Below are 26,702 nucleotides of genomic sequence, written 5' to 3'. Positions count from 1 at the left end.
CTCCCAGCACAAAGCTTCACCTGGCTTGTCTTTATTGTTTCTTTTCGTTGTAAGTTAGTCTGTATTTGCTTTTCAAAAATATAATTTTTCACCTTTGAGGTACAGGTATATACACACACACCTGGCAGCTTTGTAAGCTTATCATGTCAACATTCACTCCAGAGCAACAGGTATGCTTATCCTGCTATTCATTTTTCACCTGGCTGCACACACATTCCAGCCTGCAGAAAGCTTTCTGCCTCTGAGGACAAAGTGGTGATTTGTCTCAAGTTCCCACCTGGGAGCCAGAGGGCCAAGCCCTACGCTCCCAGAAACAGACAGGGCAGTCATTTTCCAGAGCTAGGAACCTGGTGTACTTGAAAGAATGAAAAAGACATTTTCAAAAGAAATTGCTTGGAATGCTAGCAAATTTCCTAGAAGGTGCTTGGGCAGAAAGAGGTTCCAGGGAAAATGAGAAAGAAGCTGGCCTGCCCAGTCTGAGAGCAGGTGAGCTCTAGGGAAAAGCTGTTGCACACAAGGCATGTTTTATTGTTCTAAAAAGCAATGCTTTGCTCCAAAGCAGCATTTGTTCACCATCACTAACAGCCATCTGCTCCTGCACAAAGAAGATTTATGGGCTTTATGGCTCCATATCTGAAAGTGAGAAAATACAGTTCAGTGCCCACTCTAAGAAATTAAGAGATGGATAATCAGTTACTTCTGTTCTCAGAGAATACATTTTCCAGGAAAAGTTTAGAAACCATTTTCACCCAAAATCTGTTATGTCAGATTTCTGAGTGGGTTTCTTTTGTATGTTAGGGGGGTGGGGGGAAGTGGGGGGATTTGTTTGTTTTTCTTAAAATGTCCTATATGTGAAAACAGCCATCAGACAATCTCCTCCAGATAATGAAAGCACACGTTATTAAGTGAACAGAACAAATCAGGTGGTTGGTAAGGTACATGGGGAAAACACCACTTGTACTGAGTATCAAACCCAGCCTAGTTCAGGAGCAGCATCTACCATCTGCTCAAGTTCTGTTTTCCTCATCAGTGCAAGCCACCACAGCAGCCAAGTGATGCTGCTTTCTAGGAAGGACAGTTTTCCATGTCACATCATATGCTGAACAAATAGCAAAATTTACCTTATAAAGGACGGAATTGTCCTCCTTTGTTTCTGTGGAAGAACACTGACTACAAGACAAACTCATGCTGGGAATGAAATTATTCACCCTTTAGAGATGACAAACTCACATTCTTTTCAACACAGCACTCATGTATGCACACATTTACATAGAGAAGTGTGATTTTCAAGATGTTATAAGGAGCCTATAAAGAAGAAATCTGGAGTATGCCCTTCAACAGCTCACAGAAAAAATTCAAAAGACCCATTTATTAATCTTCCTCCAAAGTAACTACTTTAATAGTTAAATCCTGTTTTTCTTTCCTCAAAACATATTTAAAACAATGACATCACAACTGAAGAGTAAAAATGGGTTTTCCCTACATGATTTTTGTTAGACCGGTCTTTGGGTATGCTCATCTACATGGAAAAGCTTCCAATCTTCCAACAAGCAAACTCTCTGACAGAACAAGTCCAGACTTGACACTGCTGCTCACATCAGACAAAATTTTCATACTTCCCTATTACTTTTTGCTAACATGACAACAGCAGTTCTCCACCTCATATACTTCAATAAATAAAGAGGGTATGTTCATTCTCCCAGTGATTTAAAGCTCACCACTGCTTCACACCTAGAACAAGCCAATGGATGTATGATAACAGTACATATTAAAGAAGGAAAAAAAAAGCCTTCAGTTTTGTAACTCTACAGGCCACATGATGACTAAACAATGAGAGAACAGCCAACTCCCAGTGAAAATATCCTGCCATGATTTTTGTTGCTGTTCTGCTGAGACACTGAGCGAAAGTGTAAGTGCAAGGTTTCACAGAGAATGCACTTCCTCATACTGGTTAATTCACTCTATCCTCTAAGCAGAAGGAAAGAGAAATGGCATTAATTTATCACCTTTTTCTCCTGCTGTCTGAAAAGTCTGTTTAGAGTCAAAGCAGAACATATAAGTAAATGACAGTAAAAGAAAGAAAACATGATAAGAAATCAAGAAAAAGACAACATATTACAAAAGAGAAATATATACTGCTTCTAGTTCATGCACGTTAAACATAAACACCTTGATGGAAGGCTGAGTGGTACAAGTCTGCTCACGTTTTAGCCCCTAGATCCAGCATTGCTACAAAGACTGTAAAAAAAGAAATTAATGAATCTTCCAGGATGAATCTGCCATGAAAACTTCTTCCCACTGCCCTTGCTGGGCAAATAAAGCAGCTACAAGCAGTAGCTGTCATGTTTAGTTTGAGAAAGCAAAAGTATGTACAACCACATGATACACACAACTTGCTAAGCACAACACCCACCAAGCAGATGGGAGAGAAGGGCTAGATGCAAATTGAGGCCTTAGATCCAAACAACTTCAAATGTAAAGGCAGAAAACAGGTCAGTTACATAGGTACATACAAGAGAATTGAGCTGCACTAGCAGTGCAAAAGGTGCTGACCTTGAAAACCAATTCAGAAACAGTAAGTTACTTAGAAATGAACACCAGTTAAAAGACACCATCAGTACTGCCCAGCAGCTGAGAGCCTATAGTAGATCCAATGGCTGCAGGCACCCTCAAGAGGCAGAAGTGCTCAAAGCAGGCTTAGAGGACTGAGGCCAGGCAGCAGAGGCAGCAGCCTCTCTCTCCTCGGGCTGCAGAGCACCATCACCCTCACCCAAACATGTCTCTGCACTGTTGCCTCACCTGGTGAATAACGTAGATGCCGTAGTCCAGCTGCTGCCTCTGTAGGAAAGGGTGTAGGTGCTCCAGGAGGTACAGCAGATGCTTCTCTCGGTTGCGGTGTGGGATAAGGATGGCCACGTGTTGCAGTGCTGAGCACTCCGTAGGGTGATACCGGCCCTGGGCTACCTGAGGGTTCTCCTTTTGTACTTCTTCTAGTGTAATAGATGGTTTGAAGATGAGTTTGCTGGCACCTCCTGTAGGAGAAGCACAAAAAGCTTTCCTGAGTCATTTCAGGTTGTGGCTAGTCCAGTGACTTAATGAGGCTCTCTGTAACCAGTAGAAGAAACCCAGGTTCAATCCCCACTTGGTTTCTTGGCCTATGCAGGCAGTGGAAAGAGAGTGTATCCAAGTGTTTAGTTGCTTAAACTGGATGTCCAGCCACATGCAGGGAAGCAGAGCTTCAGCACACACAGGAGCTGTTGGGAAGACAAACACTGCCACAATGAACATCACCCTTTCCTCCTTTCTTTGAGCTTTTATTGCTGAGCATGACGAATGGCATGGTCACAGGGTATGGAATATGGGGTCAGCAGTCTGGGCTATGTCAGCTCCTAACCTTCTGCCCACCCCACCAAGTTTTAGGGGGCCAAGAAAGAGACAAAGCAGAGTACAAAAACAGAGTACAAACACTGTTCGGAGTAGCCAAGTTACTGGTGCGTTACCAAAGCTGTTTCAGCCAAAAATGCAAATTACAGATAGACCCACCACAGGCACTCTGTGCCACAAGTCACTTCCTCTCCCCGAAGTGCTTACTGCAACTAGCTGTGTTGTATTTGATTCACAGGAAAGATCTTCAACTGTAAAACCAACAGAAAGTCAGTAGTACTAAAGCAGATTCACTTGTTAGAAAGAAGAGGAAAGTACCATCACTTACGCAGGTACGGAGACAGAGCTGGGCAGGGACCCTGAAATGAATTCACCACAGGAATTGATTCAATCTTCGCTTCCTTTTGACTGTCCATCAGGCTAGTTACCTTTCTGAAAACCTCCACCATGCTCTTGGTTTTAGAAAGTTCCTGTTTAGAGTCCACAAAGTAACTGAATGCAGTCCATAGCACCATCAAAACCAAAGTGACAAAAACCAATACTTTCAACTTAGAGAAGAGGTGAAAAACATTAAACTTCAGGGCCATGGCTCTCCCTGATCTGCAAACTGCTTCCTCTGCTCTGATGCCGAGGCAGGTCACTGCATGTCCAGTGGCAATGAGACCAAAGTTCCTGATGAGAACGTCACAGTAAGGAAGTAAAGCTGGAGGTAGGGAGGGCTGCCACACTTCCTGCAGTTTTGCAATTCATGGAGCCATAGTATTGTTTGCTCTTCAAATTTCACAAAGTATGACTGTAACCTGGGCCACAAAAAGGAAATAAATAAAAAAAAAGAGTTAGTTTCTACCACCTGCACTGCTACACCTTCACAAACTCCATAAAAACAGCTTATGATGCTATACGAAAGAAACAGCATGTACAAACACATGGTCAGAAAGTAAGACACAGCTTTGGTCTTAGCCCAGCCACAAACCAGCTGCATGATTTTATGCAGATCACTTTCCTGTTTTGTTCTACTCTCTCAGTTTCTTTTTATTTTTTTTCCTTTTCAGATCAGAAAGCGCAACCACTACCCCATGTTATGTCTGTGTACAGTGCTTGGCAATGCACATGCTTTATTACTTCTATTCCTAGCAGAATTAACAACAGCTGCAAAGCAACATATTCTGCTGGTTATGAGTAAAGCTAGCTCCTCAACAAAATGCAAACCACATGAATTTCTGCAAAACTAAACTGTTTTCTGGAAGAGAGTACTATTGATCCAACATTGCTCTGCACAGCGGAGTGGGAAACCCACAACTTGACTGGCATCAAGAAATCATTCCTCTGTATCTGCTGCCTGTCAGTACCACCTCACAGGTCTCTGCCCAGTATTTCCCTCTTAAACACTGCTGCAGTGGGCACATCTGCCTGCTTTTGAAGGAAAAAGTTCAGTCTTTCAGTGTTAGGCCTGTGAGGACCCAATCCTTTGTTCCGTTTCCTGCCCTTTTTCAAGAGCTCCATTTTCATACAGCCTTTCACTGCCACTATATTACAGTTACTACTCTTAATACATTTAGATGTTATTATCATCTCATAGCAGAGAAATAAAGAGAGCTTTGATATAGTAAACAGAGAAGAAAACTGCCACCTGTGAGAAGAACAAGGATTGAGGCTAAGTGAAGCAAAGGCAATGATTAAAGACAATGCACATGAAACAGGCTGGATCAAAGGGAAGAAAAATAAAACCACAGGGGTCTATTCTATACCAGCTTCCAAAACATTCATGAGACCCTGGAGAGGTAACACGGGCAGAAGGAATATTGTAACTCCATATTACCACTAAATTAGCCCAAGTGTCTTCTGGAGAATTTTCCTTATTCATGGGATTGTATGCAGTGTTGCTTTAAGGAAGCAACAAAAGAGCTTTCCATGACTGTATCACTCACAGTGATGGATCTCCACATCCACTTCAACAACAGAAAAAAGCAAAAAAAGAGAAAGGCTACAACAGAGATTATTCCTTACAAGTATAGGCAGGGGGAAAAAAGAGGAGAAAGAAGAGTTCTCCAGAAATAAATTTTTTTAAAAACAGCCATGCAATCATACTATTAACCACACTTTTTGAACAGTTTTTGCTGTTTTGGTTTTATTTCCCTATCTGGTCTTCAAGAGCACATGGACAGAATTGCCAAAACAAACAAGAAGGGAATCTCGAGTTGCTCTTAGCCCTCCCCTCCTCATCTTCTGGCCCTTGAGACATTTTTCAGTGAATTCTTTTGAATCTAAATTACACTGGAAATCTGTCTGCCTCGTTGGTTTCAAACACATTGAGTGCACTAAGCTAATTTTTCTTTTCTACCCTTTCCCCTGATTTTCTTTCACCTTCTGCATCATCAGAGCTCTTAAATAAATTCTGACTTCAGAATTAGCTGCAGAAGTCTCTCATACCCCTAGAAGGGCATTGCTCTCAATGCTGACAGCTGCCCCAACAAGCCACATTTCTGCAAACACTCCATAACAACTTTCACCACAACCCTGGGATAATTTGAATACGACACTATGCGCTACCACCACTCTGAAAGGCACTGTATAGTCTTGTATTAAAAATACACAGGAAAAACAGTAGTCTTGGAATCACCCCAGAGGAAGCCCACCCCAACTATTCTGAAGCATGTTCTCTGACAATCTGCTACAGACACTAGATGATGGTAACCCTGACTAATGTACACACGAGCCCATCTGCACCAGCTCCCCAGCAGCCTAATGGTCTTTCTTGTGCCCGTCACACCCTCCTTGTTAGTCAGTTCACAAGGTACAACAAATGCTGAGTGCTGGAGGGGATGCCAGCACCACCACTATGAAACCAACTCTCAAGTCTACGATCTTTCTGCAGCACTTGACAACTTTATCCTGAGTATAACAAACAAATCTGGAATGAAATGCAACCAGATAAATAGGTGAACAGTAATTAATATAGGCAAGTAGATACTCTCAAGCCTGGAGATCAATGCAAGAAAGTGAGGATTTGTCTCCCTTACCTATTTTTCCCCTCAAAATGACATGCAAACCTTTTTTTGACCTGGTAACATTTCTACTGGTTCTGAGGTTGTGAAGTACTGTCCTAACACAGCCTTGGTGGTATTCAGAATTCATTAATCCAGAGAGATGAGAGAGATGGCAGCAACAGAGGGGGATTCTCCAGCTTCCACCCCTACAGGGGCCAATCTGACAGGTCTGTTCTGTAAAGGCTTCACTGCTGTCCTAGTTCAGCAGCCAGGACCAGTTTATCACTGTGTGGGTGTGACCAAAGCTGTGTATTCTAAACCCTCTCTGTCATTTCTCATGAACTGTTAACAATGGACCATTTGCAGCAGCTGCCCAGCGCACACCTGACCCCTCAGGGTGTGAGCTGGGTGTTAAGAAGCCTGTGAGATAAGAGCTGCGATAACTGCCCTCCAGGGAGTCATGAGCACCTCCACACCCAGCTTGAGGGGCCATGTCTGCTAAAGGGCCATCAAGGATTCCAAAAATACCCCATGACTCACAGAGTGAGATCACCCATTGTGGAACTCCCCACCCTGAGGGAGGTACTGGGTGTTCCCACCTGAACCTGAGGGGATATAATCTTGGGGTCTGGGGACTTTGGGGACCACTCGCTAGATTCAGAGGAGGACCAGAACCTCGACAGGACTGCGACCAACACTCTTGACCAGACTGTGATCATCATCTGCATCAACAGTTTTTTAACCCCTTCCTTTTACTTTGGACTCAAGGGAACCACGTGGGGCTCAGCACAGGGGCAAACAAACACCATTCTGTTTGTCCCCCAGGGGGCTGGGTTATACTTCTGGATTTTGTGGGATAAAACCAACTTCTCTTTGTATCATTGCATTTATTGTAATATTTTTGTTAAATTGTAACTCTGACTTATAGTCTCTTTTGTGATGGGTTCATTTCTCCTGCCAGTTTACCTTTAAACCAGCACAATTACCTTTTTACAAGAGTGGTGGTCCTGCATATTATAGAACCAGAGGTGGAAGTGGACCCTGCAACTCCTGTTTTCCATAATAAAACCAATGGCATTATATCATTATATCAGGGGCCTGGAAGATCAGAAGCCACATAAGCCCCAATTACTAGCTTGTTTTAACCATTTTTTTTTGTTTTAAGTACTCCTGCAGTTGCTCCCAGTATCTAATACTTTTATTCTGATACTCTCTATTCTGCTTTTCCCCCTAACAGCTGTAGGGTGTAACTGAAATACTGAATCAACATACAAAACCTACTATTGGGAATGTGGACAGACAGGGGCAAGGGAACTAAGATGTGAAAACGCAACAGGAAAAGAGAGAAGAGGAAAATCTCAATTAAGGAGAGAGATAAAAAACACTGGGCCAAGGGGGATTCACTTCCCAGCAAATAGGACACTCCAGATTGCCCATGAAAACAGATGAGAGTAATCGCTGGTTTACAGCTAAGAAAAATTAATCAAAAAGTTTGAAGTGGGTTCAAGTAGTAAACAGATTGTACCCAGTTAAAAATGTGCCTGTGACTAGTTTCAATTCAGTGTCTCCACAAGAAGTGTGGAGAAAAAGCCCCCTAACTAAACAGGAAAATAAAATTAGAATAAAATTAAATGGGAAAACGACAAGAATGGAAGACAAAAGTGATGAGATTTTCAATGAATCTATTTTGTTTCAGCAATGAATTTTACTTATCACATTTTGATGAGTTTTGCTGGCAGATGTGCTATAGTTATATAAATTAGGAGTCACACTGCCCTAAAAGGAGACATTAGAAATATCATATTGATACACTTGGAGGTAAATAGTTCTGGTTTTCAGCTCAACTAATGAACAGAAGTAGCACAATGTCTGAAATATCAGTTCATGCCTTTCAGTCCAGTGGTACTTCCTAATTAGCTGCTGCCATGCCAGGGAAACAATTTTGCAGGACAGAAGTGACTCTGAAACACAGCTTTGTTCAAATTTCAGGTCAGTTGCTTAGGCCTTTGATTCACAAATGCAGGAAATCATGGTCCAAAATGCTCTACCTGACTATCCCACTCTGTCTCATCACCGGAACAATCGGGATTCAAATAAAAGAGAAAATGTCCACCCTCCCCCATCAGTTTATACCCTGCAATAGTTACATGTGGGAAATCAGTGATAAGCTCTATCAACCATCTGAGGGCAGTAGGGATCCCATGGGTAATATCAGCCTGTAATTATTTTATCAAAGACCTTATAATTTGCTTATCTAAATTTCATTTGTATGTTTCTATGAAATAATCTAAATTACTGCCTTTCATAATCTCTCAGTTACCGTGCAGTGTTCAGCAGGTGAAGCACATCCCCCAAGGGGTGTAATCTTCTCCAAAACAAAACCAAAGGCTCTGCTGCACAAAAGGCATGGATGAGAAGGGAATTTCTTCCTCCATCACCCAACCCAAACATGCCCCAAAATAACCCAGGCTGAAAAAAAATTATAAGAGTTAAAATACTGAACTTAACATGCAGGGAATGACTATCAAGAGGTGTTTGCTAAAAATCAATTATTATTTATTACATTCATAGCTTCCTACTTTACCAGAAGTGAACTACAATCCTTAAAATACACTAAGATAGTTGCTTACCACTGATATGCAGACTAATACAAATGGGCTGTCTTCTATAAGAAATTTTTTTTTTCTACAAATAAAATTAAAATTTAACTACCCCCAGAAAAAGGCAAAGAAACAACATGAGGCAATTGGCAGTATTAGTCAGAAGAACAAGGTTCTGAAATACTTTATTGTTGTTATTAAAGTATCAGGATGCTGGTGGTGTAAAATTGCTAAGGTACTAGGATGCTAAATTATGAACATAAACTATGAACTAACTGCACCAACATTATTTCTACTCTCCTCAACTCCTATTCCAAATCTCACACATATGAATTTCCTTTGTCAGCTTTGCAAGGTTCGACTACAAGCAGTTGTTACTAAAAGCTCACAGTATTTGTCTCTGACAAATATTCAGACCATACTACTGTCACAGTGAATTATTTCCCATAAAAACTAAAATCATATCTCCACTGAGTTCTAAGGCAGTGACAGAAGAGTCCTCTTGCTTGAAGTAACCTTAAGTGCTTTAAGAGAGCAGCATAAATGTGCATGCATGGTCACAAACATTAGTCACTTCCAGCTCATCACAACACACATGCAGAAAGGCAAAAATTCACATTCCAGAAACCTGCAGTTTGATATTTTGATGTTATCAATGGAGAATACAGTATGTATTCTGAAATGCGGAAGCATGGAGATACTTTGGTATTTTAAACTGAAAAACATACACAAATCAATTTACTCACAGATTTACCTTACGTCATTACTTCACAGTTTAAAAGGTTGTTCGCTTGGCTTTTTTTCCCCCTGAGATACAAGAATGGCATATGCACAGAAAGGCAGACCTGATTCTACTAAGAGATGAGGAAGAACTGCATATATGGCCAGACTTAGCGAACGCAGATTTGGGCAGGGCTCTCCCCACGTGGGTGTGCCCTTCCAGCCTGCACAGTGGATTTTTTAGGTGAGGGACAGCGTGCGCAGAACTGGCCCCACCGTTTCAGTCCTGAGGTCCATTTGCCACGGCCGAGCGAGCTTGGACAGTGACAGGGAAGTCCTCGGGACTGTCACAGACTCCGGTACTAACCGGGGCTGACCCTGCTGAGCATCCGAGATGTGACGGGATGGGATGGCAGGGAGGCATTGAACTGCCAGGGGACAGTCCCCACTGAGACTGGAACTCAGGTCCTTGGGATTCAGAGTCCAGAGTGCTCTCCTTTACACCAGAGGACCGCCCCCAGAAGAACTGTACCCTGTGAATAAAGATGGCAAGCACAGTGAAGAGCCAGCACTTCTATGACTCCCAACAGAGAACTTGTGAACTTAAGAGGACAACAGCTGAAAATAAAAGGACAAGCAAGAGGTTGTCTCAATACTAACTTGCCTGTCAGAGAAACAAAAGGGAATCTTGACCATCGTCCCTCTAGAGAATATTTTGTTGCCATTTCTCAATAAGGACTCTGCATTTGAAAAAGTGATCTTTCACCAGCAAGCTTAAAATACCTGGGTTTGTAAGTCAGGCAGCTAACCTAGAGTTAAGAAGACCCAAGTCTGGATATTGTTAAAGAATAAAGAAATTTAAAAATTCTAGGCCCAGGGCCTGCGGTTAAAAAGCTATACTTGGAAAAGTAGTATAAAATGATAGTTGTAATACCTCCATAAAATCCTTATTAAGGGAAGAGTGTTAATAAAATACTGGCTAAAATAGTCAAAAATCTACTCCAACCTTAATAGTCCTGCTATTAAACACTGAGGCAAAGACATTCAGTAGCTGAGCCTTTTGCATGTCCTGTGTAATCAAGTCCCCCCATTGCACTGAGCAAAGGGGGCCCACATTTTCACTTGTCTGGTTTTGTTCCCCATGTACTTATGGAAGCACTTCTTTTCACATTTGATAACCCTAAATTATGGTAAAAAAAAGATCACCCCGTCAGACATTATAACACGTGCAAGCAATAATTCAATAAAAAATTCAGTACTAAAATCTTGCTCTAAATAATAATCTCTAAGATGCTGAAAACGTGGTTCTTCCTCTTTCTGTATATAGTCACTCAGGGTGACTAACCCTCAAACACGGGTCAGAAAACATCTGTGGTGCAAATAAATTCTTCTCATAGCTGTGAAACCTGACTCGAGCTATATCTGACAGACATCAAAGGCATGAAGAAACTTTCCAAGGGAACATAAAGTACAACTCTGTTTAAGAAAATTCTCAGTGAAGAATAACTGAACCTAGTTTAGAAAGTTACAGCTGGCTAAAAGGGCACGGCACTTCAGGCCACAAGATCAAAAACAACACAGCACACATTTCAAAATCCGTGACTTAAAAAAATTAAACATAGAAAAACAAATACTAAAACAAATACAAATACTACATTAGTCCAAATTCCAAAAATCAGTGAAAAATGTGAAAGGTCTCCATCCACACAGATACACTCATAGCTAGACAGACACTGTAACACAATTCTAAATATATGCCTGATCATATTAAGGGACAAAAACAGTGCAAAATCTGTGATCCCTAACATCATGTCTGTACCAAAAACCATCCCTGTGCTCTGCAGCTTATCTGGCAGCTCGAGCTCTGTAGCCTCCTGTTTTTTGAAACATGTGCCAAACCCTACTTATTTGTTCCAAGGTTCCCAGCACTGTCTGTAACAGGGTACCTGCAGGAACTGATCAGAAATGCAGAACCCTATGGCTCCTCCACGAACAGGGCAGGTTCAGTTCTTAAACTGCAAAAACATGAAGCCCTAACTTGCCCTTCTTGATCCAAGAAGCCCAAAAGAATAACCAAGGTTCCAGCACGCACAAGGCTTCTGAAGCAAAATAGGAAAATCAGAACCCCATCCACTTTCATCCAAGGTTTTCTCTACAGAAATACACATGCTTTGGAGTGTGACATGCTGTGCAAGCACAGAACAAGCAAGCAACAAATGTACAACTGGCTCCCCATGTAAGAGCTGCAGGGTCAACCTATCCATTTGCTTTACAAGTCTGATCAAAGCCACTGGCACTACCAAGCTCAGAGATACCCAGAAACACTGGACTAAAAGGTGTTCCTTTTCATCTAAGCAGAATTCCTAAGCAAAGTCAGTATCAGCAGGAAGACTGATCTAGACTGTACTCTGCATTGGTGAGGCCACACCTTGAGTATTGTGTTCAGTTCTGGGCCCCTCAGTTCAGGAAAGAGATTGAGGGGCTGGAGCGGGTCCAGAGAAGAGCAAAAAGGCTGGTGAAGGGACTGGAGTACAAGTGCTGTGGGGAGAGGCTGAGGGAGCTGGAGGTATGTTTAGCCTGGAGAAGAGGAGGCTCAGAGGTGACCTCAGCACTGTCTAGAACTACCTGAAGGGAAGTTCTAGCCAGATGGGGGTTGGTCTCTTCTCCCAGGCACTCAGCAATAGGACAAGGGGGGCACGGGCTCAAGCTCTGCCAGGGGAAATTGAAGTTGGAGATCAGAAAAAATTCTTTCCAGAGAGAGTAATCAGGTATTGGAATGGCCTGCCCAGAGAGGTGGTGGATTCCCCATCCCTGGAGGTTTTTCAACTGAGATTGGCTGTGGCACTGAGTGCCATGATCTGGTAAAGGGACTGGAGTTGCACCAAGGTTTGGACTTGATGATCTCAGAGGTCTTTTCCAACCCAATCCATTCTGTGATTCTATTAGTGAAGAAAACTAACATTATAAACAAAATCTGTAACTGGAGTTGATAAAAATCATTATTTTCCAAATATTTATTGTTCCCTGACAGATTTTTAGATTAAAATTGTTTTTATAACTTTGCTAAGGCCTAGCTTCACAAGATAACTTTTTTCAATAAGTAATGTTTAACAGCAAGAACACACTGCCTGAATTTTGGGGTTTGTGCATTTGCATTTAAAACAATTCACTTTGCAAGGAACACTTGTAGAACAGCTCCAGAAAGATATTTCTATTTGATGAGAGGAAAAATTAATTGTTAATTTACACAAACTAACTTTCTGACTCTACCTCTCTCACACTGTCCAGTAAGGACAGGTTTCCCGTCACACAGGACTTTCCAGAAGCTCCTGCAACCTTCTCAAGCACACACAAAATTCGACAGGCAGCAGAACAGGTTCAGCAGCAACAAGAACTCACTTTGACTGAACTCTAAAAACCACAATAAGTTCAAGCAGGAAATGAAGCATGTAAAAGTTCCTTGGGACTGCATTTATCAGCTCTGTACTATGCAGACAACTATTTATTATTTTATTCAGGCCAAAATCAAAAGCAGCGATTGGTTTGCTCTGGGAGTATTGCAAAAAACCATAGCAATCGTCTTCATAAACCCACTGATAAGGAATTAAATTCAACTCACAAGGCAGAAAGATCTCTGTACAGCACCAGCTTTTCTATGCAGGATAGTTCAGGTCTTCAAGCATTACAAGTGCCTACACCTGTTCCTTTCACAAGCATTTCCTTCTTTTCAACGGATTAGTTATTAGTAGGGCATTAAGCCAATAGTTCTTGACACCTCTTTTATGCAACACTTTTTTAATCTTATTATCTCTAGCTATTAAAACCCACCAACTAAGTGCCATTGCGTCGGCTGAGCTGGCAAAATGCCAAGTGCCCAACACAGAGAGAAAGGACACCCCAACCAAGGCAAAAGGGGGGACGACCCAAAACCCAAAGTAGCAAGCTTCTCATATTATACAAAAGAAAGACAATTAAAAACAGAATATGATAACATACATATATATACAAATGTGAGGAAAAAAAACAAACTAACAACAATAGCTGAAACAAACTCCCTTTCCACTTCTCAGAATTCCAAGCCAAATGAAGAAAGCGCATTAAACCAGTCACTACTGCTGCCACATCCCTCCTTCCTGCAGAACAGTCACTCCGAAAATTAGGGAGAGAACTTTGCAAGCAGCAGACACTTTTCATCCAGAAAACTCCACACCATAAAGACTCCACACCATACCTCTCACATTGCAGGAAAGACTCGTCTCAAATCACGGGATGAAAGGGAAAAAAAAGAAAGAAGAGCCGCTTTTCCCCGGGACAAAAACGCTCCGTGGTGCTGCCCCACGTTTCCCTCCCTCAGCTCATGTCCCAGCCTGGGATGGAAGACACAGTCTCCCTCCTTTGCTCCTGGCACGGCAGAACCAGCACGGAAGCACTCGGGGATTCCGGGACAGATGCAATACTGCTCACAACTAATTCTGACAACAAACGGATAGAAACAAAAGTTCCAACCTTCAGTCCTAAAAGCAAACAACCATTTCTATTGGTGCCCTTTCAGCATTTGCTCCATTTGGAGATTTAAAATGTTAGAGATGCCACTCTTATTATGTAGCTCAAGCTTCCAATCCTCTCGTCCATACCTGTGGAGAAATCCAGGTGCTCCCACTGCACTCCTCTCGGTTATTTCCCAGATACAACAGCCGATGACAATACCACCACTGACAAAAGCATCTGTTTTATGCAACCAGCTTGGCTCACTGACCAGGCTTTTCAAGAAAAGTAATTCATTATTACAAGGTTGTCCCTCCCTGGTGGTGTTCCCACCACTCTGCCCCATAACACTCCTCTAGCAACCTCACAGGATCAGCTGGATGGAAACAACAGAAGTCATCTTGTCAATCGGGGGCTTCCCCAGGCTCCCAGGGAGACAGCACTGGAATGTCAGCTGTGCTGGCCGAGCTCTGGTCCAGCACCTGAAAGAGTTTTGCTGCCAACCTTCCCAAGTCTCTTCCCCAACTGCTGTATATTAAGCTGGCAATCACACTTCCTTCAGCAGAGTAGCACTGACATTGGAGGAATTAATGAGCATGCCTGTGTCTGGTTAGGTGTAGGATTTTCTTGCGCTTCCAGTAAACATGTTATATGTATGGCCAGACTTTGTGAACACAGATTTGGGCAGGGCTCTCCCCACGTGGGTGTGCCCTTCCAGCCTGCACAGGGGATTTTTTAGGTGAGGCACAGCGTGCGCAGAACTGACCATTTAAGTCCTGAGGTCCATCTGCCACGGCCGAGCGAGCTTGGACAGTGACAGGGAAGTCCTCGGGACTGTCATAGACCCCAGTACTAACCGGGGCTGACCCTGCTGAGCATCCGAGATGTGACGGGATGGGATGGCAGGGAGGCACTGAACTGCCAGGGCTAGTCCCCACTGAGACTTGATCTCAGGTCCTTGGGATTCAGAGTCCGGAGTGCTCTCCTTTACACCAGAGGACCGCCCTATCAGTAAACATGCATATAACACCTAAAGATACAGAAAGCATGAGACCTGAGTAGACACAGGGTATATGGGTAAGAAGGATTGTAGTTAAGGCGGGGAGAGAAAGGATAAGGATAGGTACAGCCTCATGATGACTGTCAATCTCCTGTAACTTGAACCTGTTTGAACCCTTTGTGCTCTAAATACATTCCAAGCAGGTAGGTATTTCAAAGCTTCCCTAGCAAGCCTCCTCTATGCCACAAAGTTCTTACCTACTATCAGGACTGCACAAGACTTTTGAGGAAAGACTTTCTCATTTCAGACACTTAGTAGTGGGTAAAAAACTTTTAGGATCACTGCATGTTTCAGCTCATCAGTCACATAAAGTCAGATTAGTCTGGATCTCAACTGTCACTGTCTTAACTTTCTCCATGGTCCAGTCCCCAAATACTTTCTCTGCACCAGCACAGACTGTCATGAAAACACGGGGTTAGCAAGATTATGAAGCAAGCAGTATTTCTAGCAACACTCTGAAATCGTTTGTTCACGCTTCCCACTGAAAAATGATAACCAGCATAAGAACAGTAGCTCGACTTTCAGCTGACTAGGAATGGTTATTTCAGGAGAATGATAAGAGACATTTCCAGGCAACGATTGGTAACATTCCACAAACTGTCTCCAACCAGACAATTTTAAAGAGGAAACATATGAGTTAAAAAGAAACAGACCAAGGTGCACTTGTGGGGCCTGATTACAGTAACAGCCAATGCCAGCTAAAATATTCCAGTTATGTCAAGAATATAGATACACAGATGTACTGGCTCCACACTCTTTCCTTACTATTTATTACTTGATAACTACTTGATACTCGATATAAAAGAACAAAAGTACTGGTGACTCCAACTCCCTGAATGACAAACTAAAAAAGATAAAGAATACGTAACACACCAGGAAATAAGTGTTGTGGTTTAACCCCAGCTGGCACTTAAGCACCACAGCCACTCCCTCCCTCCCTCCCCATCAACACTGGGATGAGCACGAGAATCAAAAAAGTGAGAAAAATCACAGGCAGAGATAAAAACATTTTAAGGGGACAGAAAAGGAAGACAATAATACTAATAAATAATAAATAGAATAATGGTGATAACAATGATAATTAGAATATACAAAACAAATTATGCAATTGCTCACCATTTGCTGACTGATTGATGCCCAGCCAGCCCCTGGGCAGCAGCCCCTGGCCAGCTTTCCCCTCAGCTGACACACTGAGAAAGCTGCCATATGGTATAGAATATCCCTTTTGCCAGTTTGGGTCAGTTGTCCCAGCTGTGTCCCCTCCCAGCTTCTTGTGCCTGTCCAGCCTTCTCACTAGGGGAACACAGGAAAGTGAAAAGTCCATGACTTAGGGCAAGCACTTCTCAGCAACAACCAAAACATAAGTGTGTTATCAACATTATTCTCACACTAAAAAAACATTCACCTACCCGCTACTATGAACACTATCCCAGCTGAAACCAGGACAATCACCTAGATATTTAGCTTACACAACTTAGTCTCCTTGCAAGTGTGCATCATGGAAGAAGAAATTGTAACATGTAAATGAGGCAAAGCTTGGCAGGCAGTAACAATAAATCTGTTTCATACAAAAGGAACATCATAGCAGAAAAGCACTGAAAGAGGACTCTCCATGCATCTTAACTCTGACATGCAGGACAGAGAAGAAAACAGGAGCATCTCAGTATCTCCCCTATCCCTAACAGGGACACCACTGTTACTCCACATTACTCTAAACGAGGAGCACTATTGCTGTGTTCCAGTCACCTTTGGTACATGATCAATGAGTCAAACAACTTACTCCACAGGGAATGTACCAGGCAAAAGCAGCAGTCCCTGAACACTGGTATGTGTGAAGTCCATTGTCCCTTGAACGTGTGTTCCTGATTTTCTGTCTGCTAGACACTCACCCAGCCTCTCCCTCACTTCTCTCCCCCAGAAGAGAATAGGGGGAGATAAAGACAGGGAGATCACTAACCAACAGCCAAGATAGACTCAATTTGGGTAAAATTAATTTATTGTCAATTAAAAATTGAGTACAATAGTGAGAGACAATAGAAACTACACTTTCCCTCCACTCCCTTCTTCCCAGGCTCAACTTCACTACTTCATTCCCACCTCCTCTACTTCCCACCCCATAACAGTGCAGGGGGACAAGGAGTGCAGGTCATGGAATCATAGAATCATTTAGTTTAGAAAAGATTTCTAAGATCATAGAGTCCAACCAGCACTGCCAAGCGCATCATTAAACCATATCACTAAGCACCACAACTGTAAGTCTTTTAAATAGTTCCAGGAAGAGTGGCTCAACCACTTCCCAGGGCAGCTTGTTCCAGGGCTTTATAATCCTTTCTGTAAAGAAAGGTTTCATAATATTCAATCTAAATCTCCCCTGGGGCAACCGGAGGCCCTTTCCTCTTGTCCTGTCACTTGTTACTCCAACCTCCTTTCAGGTAGCTGTAGAGAGCAGTAAGGTCCCCCTGAACCTCCTTTTCTCCAGGCTAAACACCCCCCACTCCCTCAGCTGTTCCTCATGAGACTTGTGCTCCAGACCCTTCACCAGCTTCACTGCCCTTATCTGGGCTTGCTCCACCACCTCAATGGGTTTCTTGTAGCGAGGGGCCCAAAACTGAACACAGGACTCGAGGTTCAGCCTCACCAGTGCAGAACACACAGGGACAATCACTGGTCTTGCTGGTCATTCTATTTCTGATACAGGCCAGGTGCCATTTTCCCAGCGGCAGCTTCCCAGCCACTCTTCCCCCAGCCTGTAGCACTGCATGAGGTTCTTGTGACCCAAATGCAGGACCCAGCATTTCACATTGTATAACCTCATACTGTTGGCCTTCATCCATTGACCCAGTCTGTCCAGATCCCTCTGGAGAACCTTCCTACCCTCCAGAGAAGCAAAAACTCCTCTCTGCCACTCCTTTCTCCTTGCATTTTGGGGTCCTTCCCACAGGGTACAATGCTTTATGAACTGCTCCAGCATGAATCCCTTCCACAGGTCACAGTTTCTGCCAGAAAAACCTGCCTGTGTGGGCTCCTCTCCAAAGGCTGCAGTCTATGGTCTGCAGCTTCCCTCAGAACACGTCCATCTGCTATGGCATGGGGACAAATACTGGCACACTCAGGTCAGAAGTTCTCTCCACCCTGTACCTCCAGGTACCTGTGAGCATTGCTGTTCTCTTCTGATGTCCAGAACAGTAACTACACACTTGCACCACCTCAGATTAACTGACTGACATGCTTTGACAGTTCAGGTAGACAGTCACTGCTACATGGTGTAACTATTCTGCCACAGCTTCATAAATCTATCTTCAGGCAGACAAATTTGAGGCAACAATTTCTCCAAGGCAGAAGATATTTCAGTTGACATTTTCACTCAATACAGGGCCTTAGAGCAATCTTGGCTTTAGCATCACCCAGTACTTTGCATTTATCTCAAATATTAGACAGTGGACATACAGCTACTTTTAACATTTCCAGTCAGTATGGTGAGCAAGCAGCAGACATTTTTACATAGTCACACTTCACTTACAAAACAGAGGCCCAACTCTTCTAGTGCCTAAAACATCACATTAAGATTTCTAAGATTACCAGAGGAAAAGCTTATGCTTTCTTTACTAAGCAAATACAGAGCCTTTTCTGCAAATGACCCAACATCATCACCAAGCACAGGGCAAATGAGCGGGGCTGCTCCAATACAGTTTTAGTTTTTCTAAGATGTAATGAACTCTGATTTTACACTAGGAAATGCAATGTAATGTCTCTAAGCCAAGAAACACACTTATGAATGGACGCTCTTGTTACACAACTACAGCTGAGCCACTGACCTCACTGTAAAAGACGTGGCACTGTCAGACAGTGCAGCTAAAGAGACAGAGCAAGGGGCACTGCAAACAGTACTGGCACAGCCCGTAGCTCCCTAACTGCTCACCACAGAAATACTTTTTAAAGAAACACAGCACATTTTAAAAACACCTTCCTGTCCAAGTTGAGTGGAATATCCTATAAAAACACATGGTCAAACAGATTTCTGTGAACACAGGAATCTTGTGCTTAATGGAATGCTCAGGTCACAACTCAACTCAGCAATACCCCATCTTTTTCTGGCAGCTGATGCCTTGTTGGAATGGCATCAGTCAGTATGGATGACAGATGTCAGAGGCCTTGATACTTTATGAAAACCATTTCAACACATTCCTGGCCAAATTCCTAACAACTCTCTCCTGCATAAAAAAAAATAACATCTGAGAAGAACACTATATTACAACAACGTACATTCTTATTTTGGCTTCAAAATGTATTTTTTAAATTAAAGTGTCACAATAGCTAAAGCAATACAGAAATAGCGTAGGCCTGTGGTTACTTAACACATTTATAATTTTCATTTTTTAAGTATCTATGAACAAAGTTGTAAAAAAAATGAAAACTAATAAAGTTGAAGATGTATTAAGAAAGCATAACTAAAAAGAGAATCCCATTATTTGTTTCTCATGGAGGTACTTTGGCACAAGAACTGCACCAAAGACATTCCAGCTGAAGATTTATAAGGCATTAACACATTTTACTTTTTTATTATTATTTTTGCAATCTTAGTAAGGATTAAAAACTGTCAGGGCCTACTGCAAAGACATCTATGAAAAAAACTGTGCAGATGGCATGACTTTTTTAAGCTACCAAATGTACAGGAACCATTTCCATTTTAGAACACAATTTATACCTATGCCAGTTTTCAACCAATCTGCAGACAGATTTTTCTACAAGAGAAAAATTTCAAACATACAATTTAAGGGCTTTAACTTCAACTTTTTGGAAGTGGTATGGCCTAGAACAGTTTTGAATTCAAATCTAGTTCAACATTGCAACAAGGAATTTTAATCAAATGCTTGTGGAAGTAATTCTAAAAATATACCCCTGAGACTCAGGATGCTTTATTAAACCTTTCCAACAAGCAGCTCAGTAAAATTTCAGGCAGAGGGAGATAGTGTATAATTCTTACCCTCAGTGACTAATCTCTTTTCCCCATCTCACCAGATCTTGCCAGGAAGTCTGGAGAATTTAAGGGGATGTGATGTGGGCTCCTGCTCTGGGCTCCACCTCTTGCCAGGAAGATGAGAGAAGGCTGAGGGGGATTATACTTAACTCAAGCAGAGTACAGAAAAGTGGATCCTTTCCATTACTGTGCAAATTTTACCCCTTCCCATCTCACTGATGAATTAATTTAGCTGCAGGAGTTCAGAAGTCAACTACAGGACTGAAGACTAAGAGGAATACAAGATTAGAGCAGCAATTGCCCTATCAAAGTAAGATTGAAAAATGTTGCTATTATTTATAACTGTGTACATTTAGAATCATCATCATTTCAGTTTAAAATTGTCATCTGAATTATAATGAATGATAACTTTAACCCACAATTCACTGCCTGACAAATAAATACTACCCAGCTGTTGCTCTCAGGACACTAAGATGACACAATCGTAGCTGTAAGGTATGTTACTTGTAGTTATGCCAAAGCATTTCAAACAGAAGACACAATGCTTATAAAATCCCCTAAATATGTTGAAAATGGTTAAGAAAAACGTGATGGAAGCTCTCTCACACTGTTTTACAGCATTTTCAAGGTCCCATTTATACTCAGGGCAAAAACCTAGTCTCTGAATCAAAAAAATTTACACACTTGCTGGGTGACTGTTGAACTACATATTTGCAAGAAAAGCAGTTTTTCAACCCAACTCTTACATGATTAAACATGGCTACAGATCCTCCAGGAATATACCATCAAATTAGCAAAACCCAAATGCACCAAATTCATTCATGTAATTTAGATTTAAGATCACATAATAAAAACACAGAAATCAATCAGTCCTCAACTTTTATTTTTTCCTATATATATTATTTAAAAGAGAAGGACTGGTCAACTGAAACCAGAGAGAAAAAGGAAAAAAAAAAGCTTTCCAAATTCAAAGGAACAAATTACTTTCTTCTAACTGAAAAGAATCTGTGAAAGTCAAATACAGCTGTTACAGAAATGACAAGGAAATACCTACATAAATCAAAAACAAGATCAATCATACTTAAAGGAAGTGTTTATGAAGAAAACTCTTTTACATTTAGTGTCTTGGATGAAAGGTAGTACTTGTTAAAAAAGGTACATGAGACATTAGCAAAGTTGAACAGTGACAGAGAATAATACAAAACCCCAAAGTTGTGCTTTTTAGTATTCTAAATTTAATCAGTGTTTGTAATCAACAACAGGAGAGTTACAGAATCATCACTGAGTTGCAAAGAAAAAAAATCTTTAAGAGAAAAATCTCACAGAACTACCACTCTTACTGACAAAAATTGTAAATATTAAAGTTGAAGAATGTGAACTGAACCCAAGAGTTCATTTATTTGATTTTTTTTAATGTTTGCCATCTCAATGACATCAAAATTTCATATTCCTTTTGTCTAAACCTCCCTGTTGAAAACTGTCTTCTAAACTGACTCAGCTGTCCTTTGGGAACTTCTGTAGATGTTAAATGAGGGGATAGAAAAAAAATGTTAAATCCACAAGAGATCTTCATTGTTAATGCTTTGAGACAAGCAAGTGTTAGTAAGAAACTGAATATATTTATTCTCTTTTTTGACTATTACTACCATAGTGCTGTGAAAATCTGAAGCGTGCAAGGTTTCAAATCATACCAGAGCTGTACTTTAAATGCATTTATATTATGACTCAGAAATAAAACCTTAAATACTTTCCCCAGTAATCCCACTCCTGCTTCTCCTCAACACCTGCAAACACATTTCCATCATCACATGGGACATTTTTGTCAAATGAGGACTCCCATGAACCTGTGCAAGTCTCCTTTCAAGCTCTCTGATCACTGTTCTGGAATCTCCAAAATAGCACGTAGAGCAGTGAATGAAAACATTTATGCCTTTTAAGTGAGAAAATTTTACTAAACAGCATCCCTTCCCTGTGCTTCAGTTTCTCCCTTTGTGAATAGAGAAAACAACACCTAGTACTGAATTTACTTTAACACAAAACCATTCCAAAGCTGCAGTTAAAAGAGAAAATACCCAGTGCTCTATAGCCGTGCTCCTGACACGATCCCTGAGCCCGGCACACGAAGTACTTCCACCTGGCACGCAACTTTAGATATGTAACTGCTCCCAATTCTATCAGTAACGCTACGCTAACAGTGGCATCGTGTACCAGCAGACTTACTTGAAGGATCAACCCCCGGCCCTACCTATGAGGTTCATGAGGGTTCCCCGCACTCACAGGGACTCCCCAGAAGTCCCGAGTAGCAGGAGACCACGCAAAGTTTCCGCCACGCACCAGATGCTCTTAAGTACGAGGCAGCACAATTAAACCGACCCTTTTCGCCCTTTCCCTGACGCTGAACTGCAGCACCGGCCGGGAACTCCTTACCCCCAGGGCTCATTTCCATACCCTCCCTCCACAGCGTATCCCGCTCCCAGCCGCGCTCCCGCAATCCGCTCGGCCCCGGAGCAGGGGCTCCGCACCGCGCCCGGACCGACGGGACGGGGCCGCGCCTCCCGCCCCGCGGGGCACAGGGACACGATCCCGGGGGCAGGGACACACTCCCGGGGCACAGGGACACGCTCCCGGGGGACACGGACACGATCCGGGGGGATAGGGACACGGACACGAGCCCGGGGCTACAGGGACACGGATAAGCTCCTGGGGGACAGGGACACGCTCCCGGGGGACAGGGACACGGATACGCACAAGCTCCTGGGGGAGAGGGACAGGGACACGGACACGCTCCCGAGGCACAGGGACACGCTCCCGGGGGACAGGGACAGTCGCCCGGGGGACAGGGACACGGATACGCACACGCTCCTGGGGGACAGGGACACAGACGTGCACACGCTGCCGCCGCTCCCGGGGTACACGCACCCGCTTCCGACGGACAGGGACACGCACACCCTCCCACCGCGCCCGGGGGACACAGCCACGCTCCCGGGGCCGCAGGGACACCAACCCGCTCCCAGCGCTCCCGGGGCCGCAGGGACACCAACCCGCTCCCAGCGCTCCCGGGACCGCAGGAACGCGGACACGCTCCCAGAGCCGCTCCCTTGGCGACACCGACACGTTCCCGCTCCCGGCGCGCCCCCGGCCCACCGCCCACCGGCGCGCGCAAGCGCCCTGGCCGCGCGCCGCCCTCCCCGCGCTCCCCCCGCCGCCCCTCCCGCCATGGCCGCCCCTGGGCGAGACGGGGAATAGCGGGATGGATCGGGAATAGCGGGATGGATCGGGAATAGCGGGCTAGCAGGCCTTGTCATCTTCGTTCCTCTGGGTTTCCCGAGCACACGCGGGAGGCGCGGCTCCATGCCCGCGGCTCTATGCCCGCGGCTCAGCACGCCTGGGGGTGCCAGTGACGGTGACAGAACTCTGTCAGCGCTTGCCATTTAGGGGGATGCTGAAGCGCCCGGGGATTTTTTTGCAGCTCCGAGGGTTTGGGCATCACAGCGTGTGCGTGGCTGGTACTCGTCGGAAGCTGAGTGTCGCTTCGTCTCAAAATGTATCCGGTGTAAGGTGTCCCTGCCCACGGCACGGCGGTGGAACTGGATGATCTTTAAGGTCCCTTTCAACCCAAACCTCTCCGCGATTCTGTGGCTCTTGGTATTTAGCACTTCTTTACAGTGAAAATTCGGTGGGGCTCTGCAGAAGTTCTTAGAGTCTCAGAAGTCAGAACTTGAGATGCCTGCTTTCCAAAAACCTAATTGCTCGGGAAAGAGAACTTCGCCTTCCTTAAGTGACATCACAACAGGGCTTTTTGTGTCTGTAACTGGGTGGGTTCTACAGTTGCTGGAAAAGTGAGGCTGAGCCCCCTTAAGAGTGCAGAAAACACAATATCTTTATTAACAGGAGTGACCGAATAGCGAGAACCCAAAGAGAAGGGAGAGAGAGAAGGAAGGAGACTAAAGCAATAAGCGTAAACGTGTAAGCACTCCACTTACCAGAGTTACTCACGTAAGGTTGTCTTACCAACTCAGGACACTCCAGCGAAGGCAGGGGCTACATCCTCTAGGCATTGGCAGACAACAGGCATCCCTGCTGCCTTTTTTTTTAGGGGGGGAGGGGGGGGAGAGGAGGGGAGAGGAACCTCCAATACTAAGAGCACAAGCCTTCTCACCTTTCATTGTGCCTGCTGGAGACGTCTGCCTAGGGAGGTGTGGCGACCACCCCCCAGGAAGAGGTCACAGACCCTGCTGCTCTTTCTTTTCCTCCTTGCTCTCCCCTCCTCAAGTCTCCTCCAAAAGCTGTCAACCAATAGCAGAGACACAAGTAACTTTAGTTTATGCAAGCTCTGTCTTCAAGGACAAAGCCTTCACTCTATCAGCTTTTGTTGACTAGAACTTGGCAGGAAAAGGATAAATCTTTTCACAGGTGGCATAAGCAGACCAAAATGTCAACACTTTCAATTCCTAATACAGTGTCCAACTCTACCAGTGCCAAAAATAACCCCAAAGCCCGCCCAAAAAATCCCTTCAAGTGTGCATGCCCACATGAAGATGGTAGAAAGGGTTTATCTATTATCAGTAAGTTTCTTGATATTTGAAAAAAGCCTCAAAATTGAATGTGTTTTCACCTGCGGTACAATTCAGATTACCATATGGATCAACCAAAGTTCATATTGCTATAACATAACATTTGTTGTTTCTCCAAGCGAAACTTTCCAGCCTAACTGCCCTTATCTGCCAAAAAGCCCAATTATTTTAAATTATTCTATCAAATAGCAAAGCTGTTTCACTGACAGTGGCAGGAAAAGCAGAAGGGGAACAGCAGGGGATGACTGCAGTGCTGCCCTGCTGAGTCTACCTGGCTCTAGAGCAAGCACCCATAAGTTGCACCCATAAGGAATCTGAGGCCAAGCACTAAGAAAGTCCTTCAAGAAAAAGGCAAAATTCATCTTCTTTTGTGGAGAGAAATTAATTCTGTTAACCAGAGAGGAGAAGGCTTCTGTTTAAAAATGTAAGAAATCAAATGAAACAAAACACCGAAATGGTCAGAAATTAGGTCTGAGGGAGAATGAAGGATAGTATTAAATTCCTTCTGATTGTATAGTAAAGGATGTTGATGATCCAAAATTAAAAGAGATGTGAGTAGTTATCCAATAAAAACTGTATGAGTGACCCCTTTCCTAATGGTCTCAGTCACACCTATTGACAGTTTAAACAGATTTTTTTAATATTATGTAATTGTCAAACCCAGACACTACTTCCTAATTGTAATCAAATCTGCCAAGGCACATCCAGTCTCAAATATACTAAGTTTCTGTTAGTGCTGTGTGAATCAGAGCTGTAGATACAGAAGACACCCTGCTGAGAGAGTGACAGAAAGGGCTAGTCATTATTTGCCCCACTGAGAGTGTATTGGCATTATCTGGGTTGGCAATCCCCACACATACCGCAGATTTAATTACCATGAATCTCAACTTCCAGTGCACACAGCAAATCACATTCTCACTTATCCTACAGGCCAACAAAGATGCAGGGAAGCAAATAATGGGACCTGAAACTACTGTGGTGATGGTCTTGCAGGATAGGGAAGGGACAGAAGAGATAAGCCAAAAGTATATGTGAAGATGCTAGAAATGAACTGTGTTATACAGAGGATCTGAAAGCATTTTGTGGGCTTGCAATCATCAGGAATGCTGGGCTACAGGGGTAAAAAGGATGTATGGGAAACTTGGTCTATTGCAGTGAAGGCATTGTAGGGGATGTGGGAAACATTCTGAGAACAGCAATTATCTGTTTACGGCCCATGGAATGCTGTGTTAAACACTGATTGCAAGCACTTTTTTATAAAATTCCCTCTTGAGTGTTTTCCTCCACAAACATTTTTATCTTGCAAATTTAACATTTGTCAAACCTTGTTTAATCAAGTTTCTTTCCTCTGGATTAAATATTATGCTTGTTCCAAAATATAAAGCCATCTTGTGGATCTCATGGGAATGTAGTCTGTATAGAGAAGGGCTCTGAGACTGGGTTCTCCTTTGGTGATTTGTCTTTTAACTTTTTATTAAGCAAATCCTTACATTTCCCCTTACCTTAGATATTCAGGTTGTTCTAGGTGAGCTCTTTAGCTGTTGATTTTAATCTCACTTGTAGAATATGACAAGAAATGAACTTCAGCTACCCAGAATATCAACCATCATTGAGCCACATGCCACATGCAAATATAGTACAAGCTGCTTTTTCTCCAAATGTCCCAGTGACTTGAGGTTTTCGAAGTGTAAAATTAAACCTTTACATCTTTAAAAGAAGCAAAGATCATTAGTTATGGAAATAATACCATCCAATAATTATCTGTAAACTTAGCAGTAGGTATTTCAGTAGAATGCTACATCTCCAGTTTGGAAGACACAAAGTTTATGGCATGCTGAGTAACATTATTATGTTGAGGTGATGAACAGACAATTTTTTTTCCTGTCTAGGAAGCAGCATTGATATTAGACCCAA

General features: G+C 43.1%; 1 protein-coding gene across 10 annotated transcripts in view; it reads right to left on the bottom strand.

The window, feature by feature from the left end:
- Positions 1-24,511, bottom strand: part of B4GALT4 (beta-1,4-galactosyltransferase 4) — a 33,867-nt gene extending 9,356 nt beyond the window's left edge. The window contains exons 1-4 of one of the 10 annotated variants that reach the window (XM_071560376.1): positions 23,643-23,766; positions 16,353-16,529; positions 3,713-4,184; positions 2,800-3,032 (exon numbers count right to left, since the gene is read on the bottom strand). In XM_071560376.1, coding sequence (XP_071416477.1) covers positions 2,800-3,032; positions 3,713-3,971 — 492 coding nt within the window. In that variant the 5' untranslated portion in view covers positions 3,972-4,184; positions 16,353-16,529; positions 23,643-23,766. Of the gene's footprint in view, positions 1-2,799; positions 3,033-3,712; positions 4,185-9,717; positions 12,216-14,325; positions 15,032-16,352; positions 16,530-23,218; positions 23,363-23,642; positions 23,767-24,197; positions 24,283-24,373 lie in introns of those variants that run through there. The other 9 variants (XM_071560385.1, XM_071560405.1, XM_071560399.1 and 6 more) reach the window with 9 other exon arrangements.
- Between the last annotated feature and the right edge of the window lie 2,191 nt (positions 24,512-26,702).

This window comes from Pithys albifrons, chromosome 1, assembly GCF_047495875.1.
Source record: "Pithys albifrons albifrons isolate INPA30051 chromosome 1, PitAlb_v1, whole genome shotgun sequence".
Classification (NCBI taxonomy): Eukaryota; Metazoa; Chordata; class Aves; order Passeriformes; family Thamnophilidae; genus Pithys; species Pithys albifrons.
Note: the sequence above shows the minus strand (reverse complement) of the source record. Positions and strands in the feature narration are given on the sequence as shown.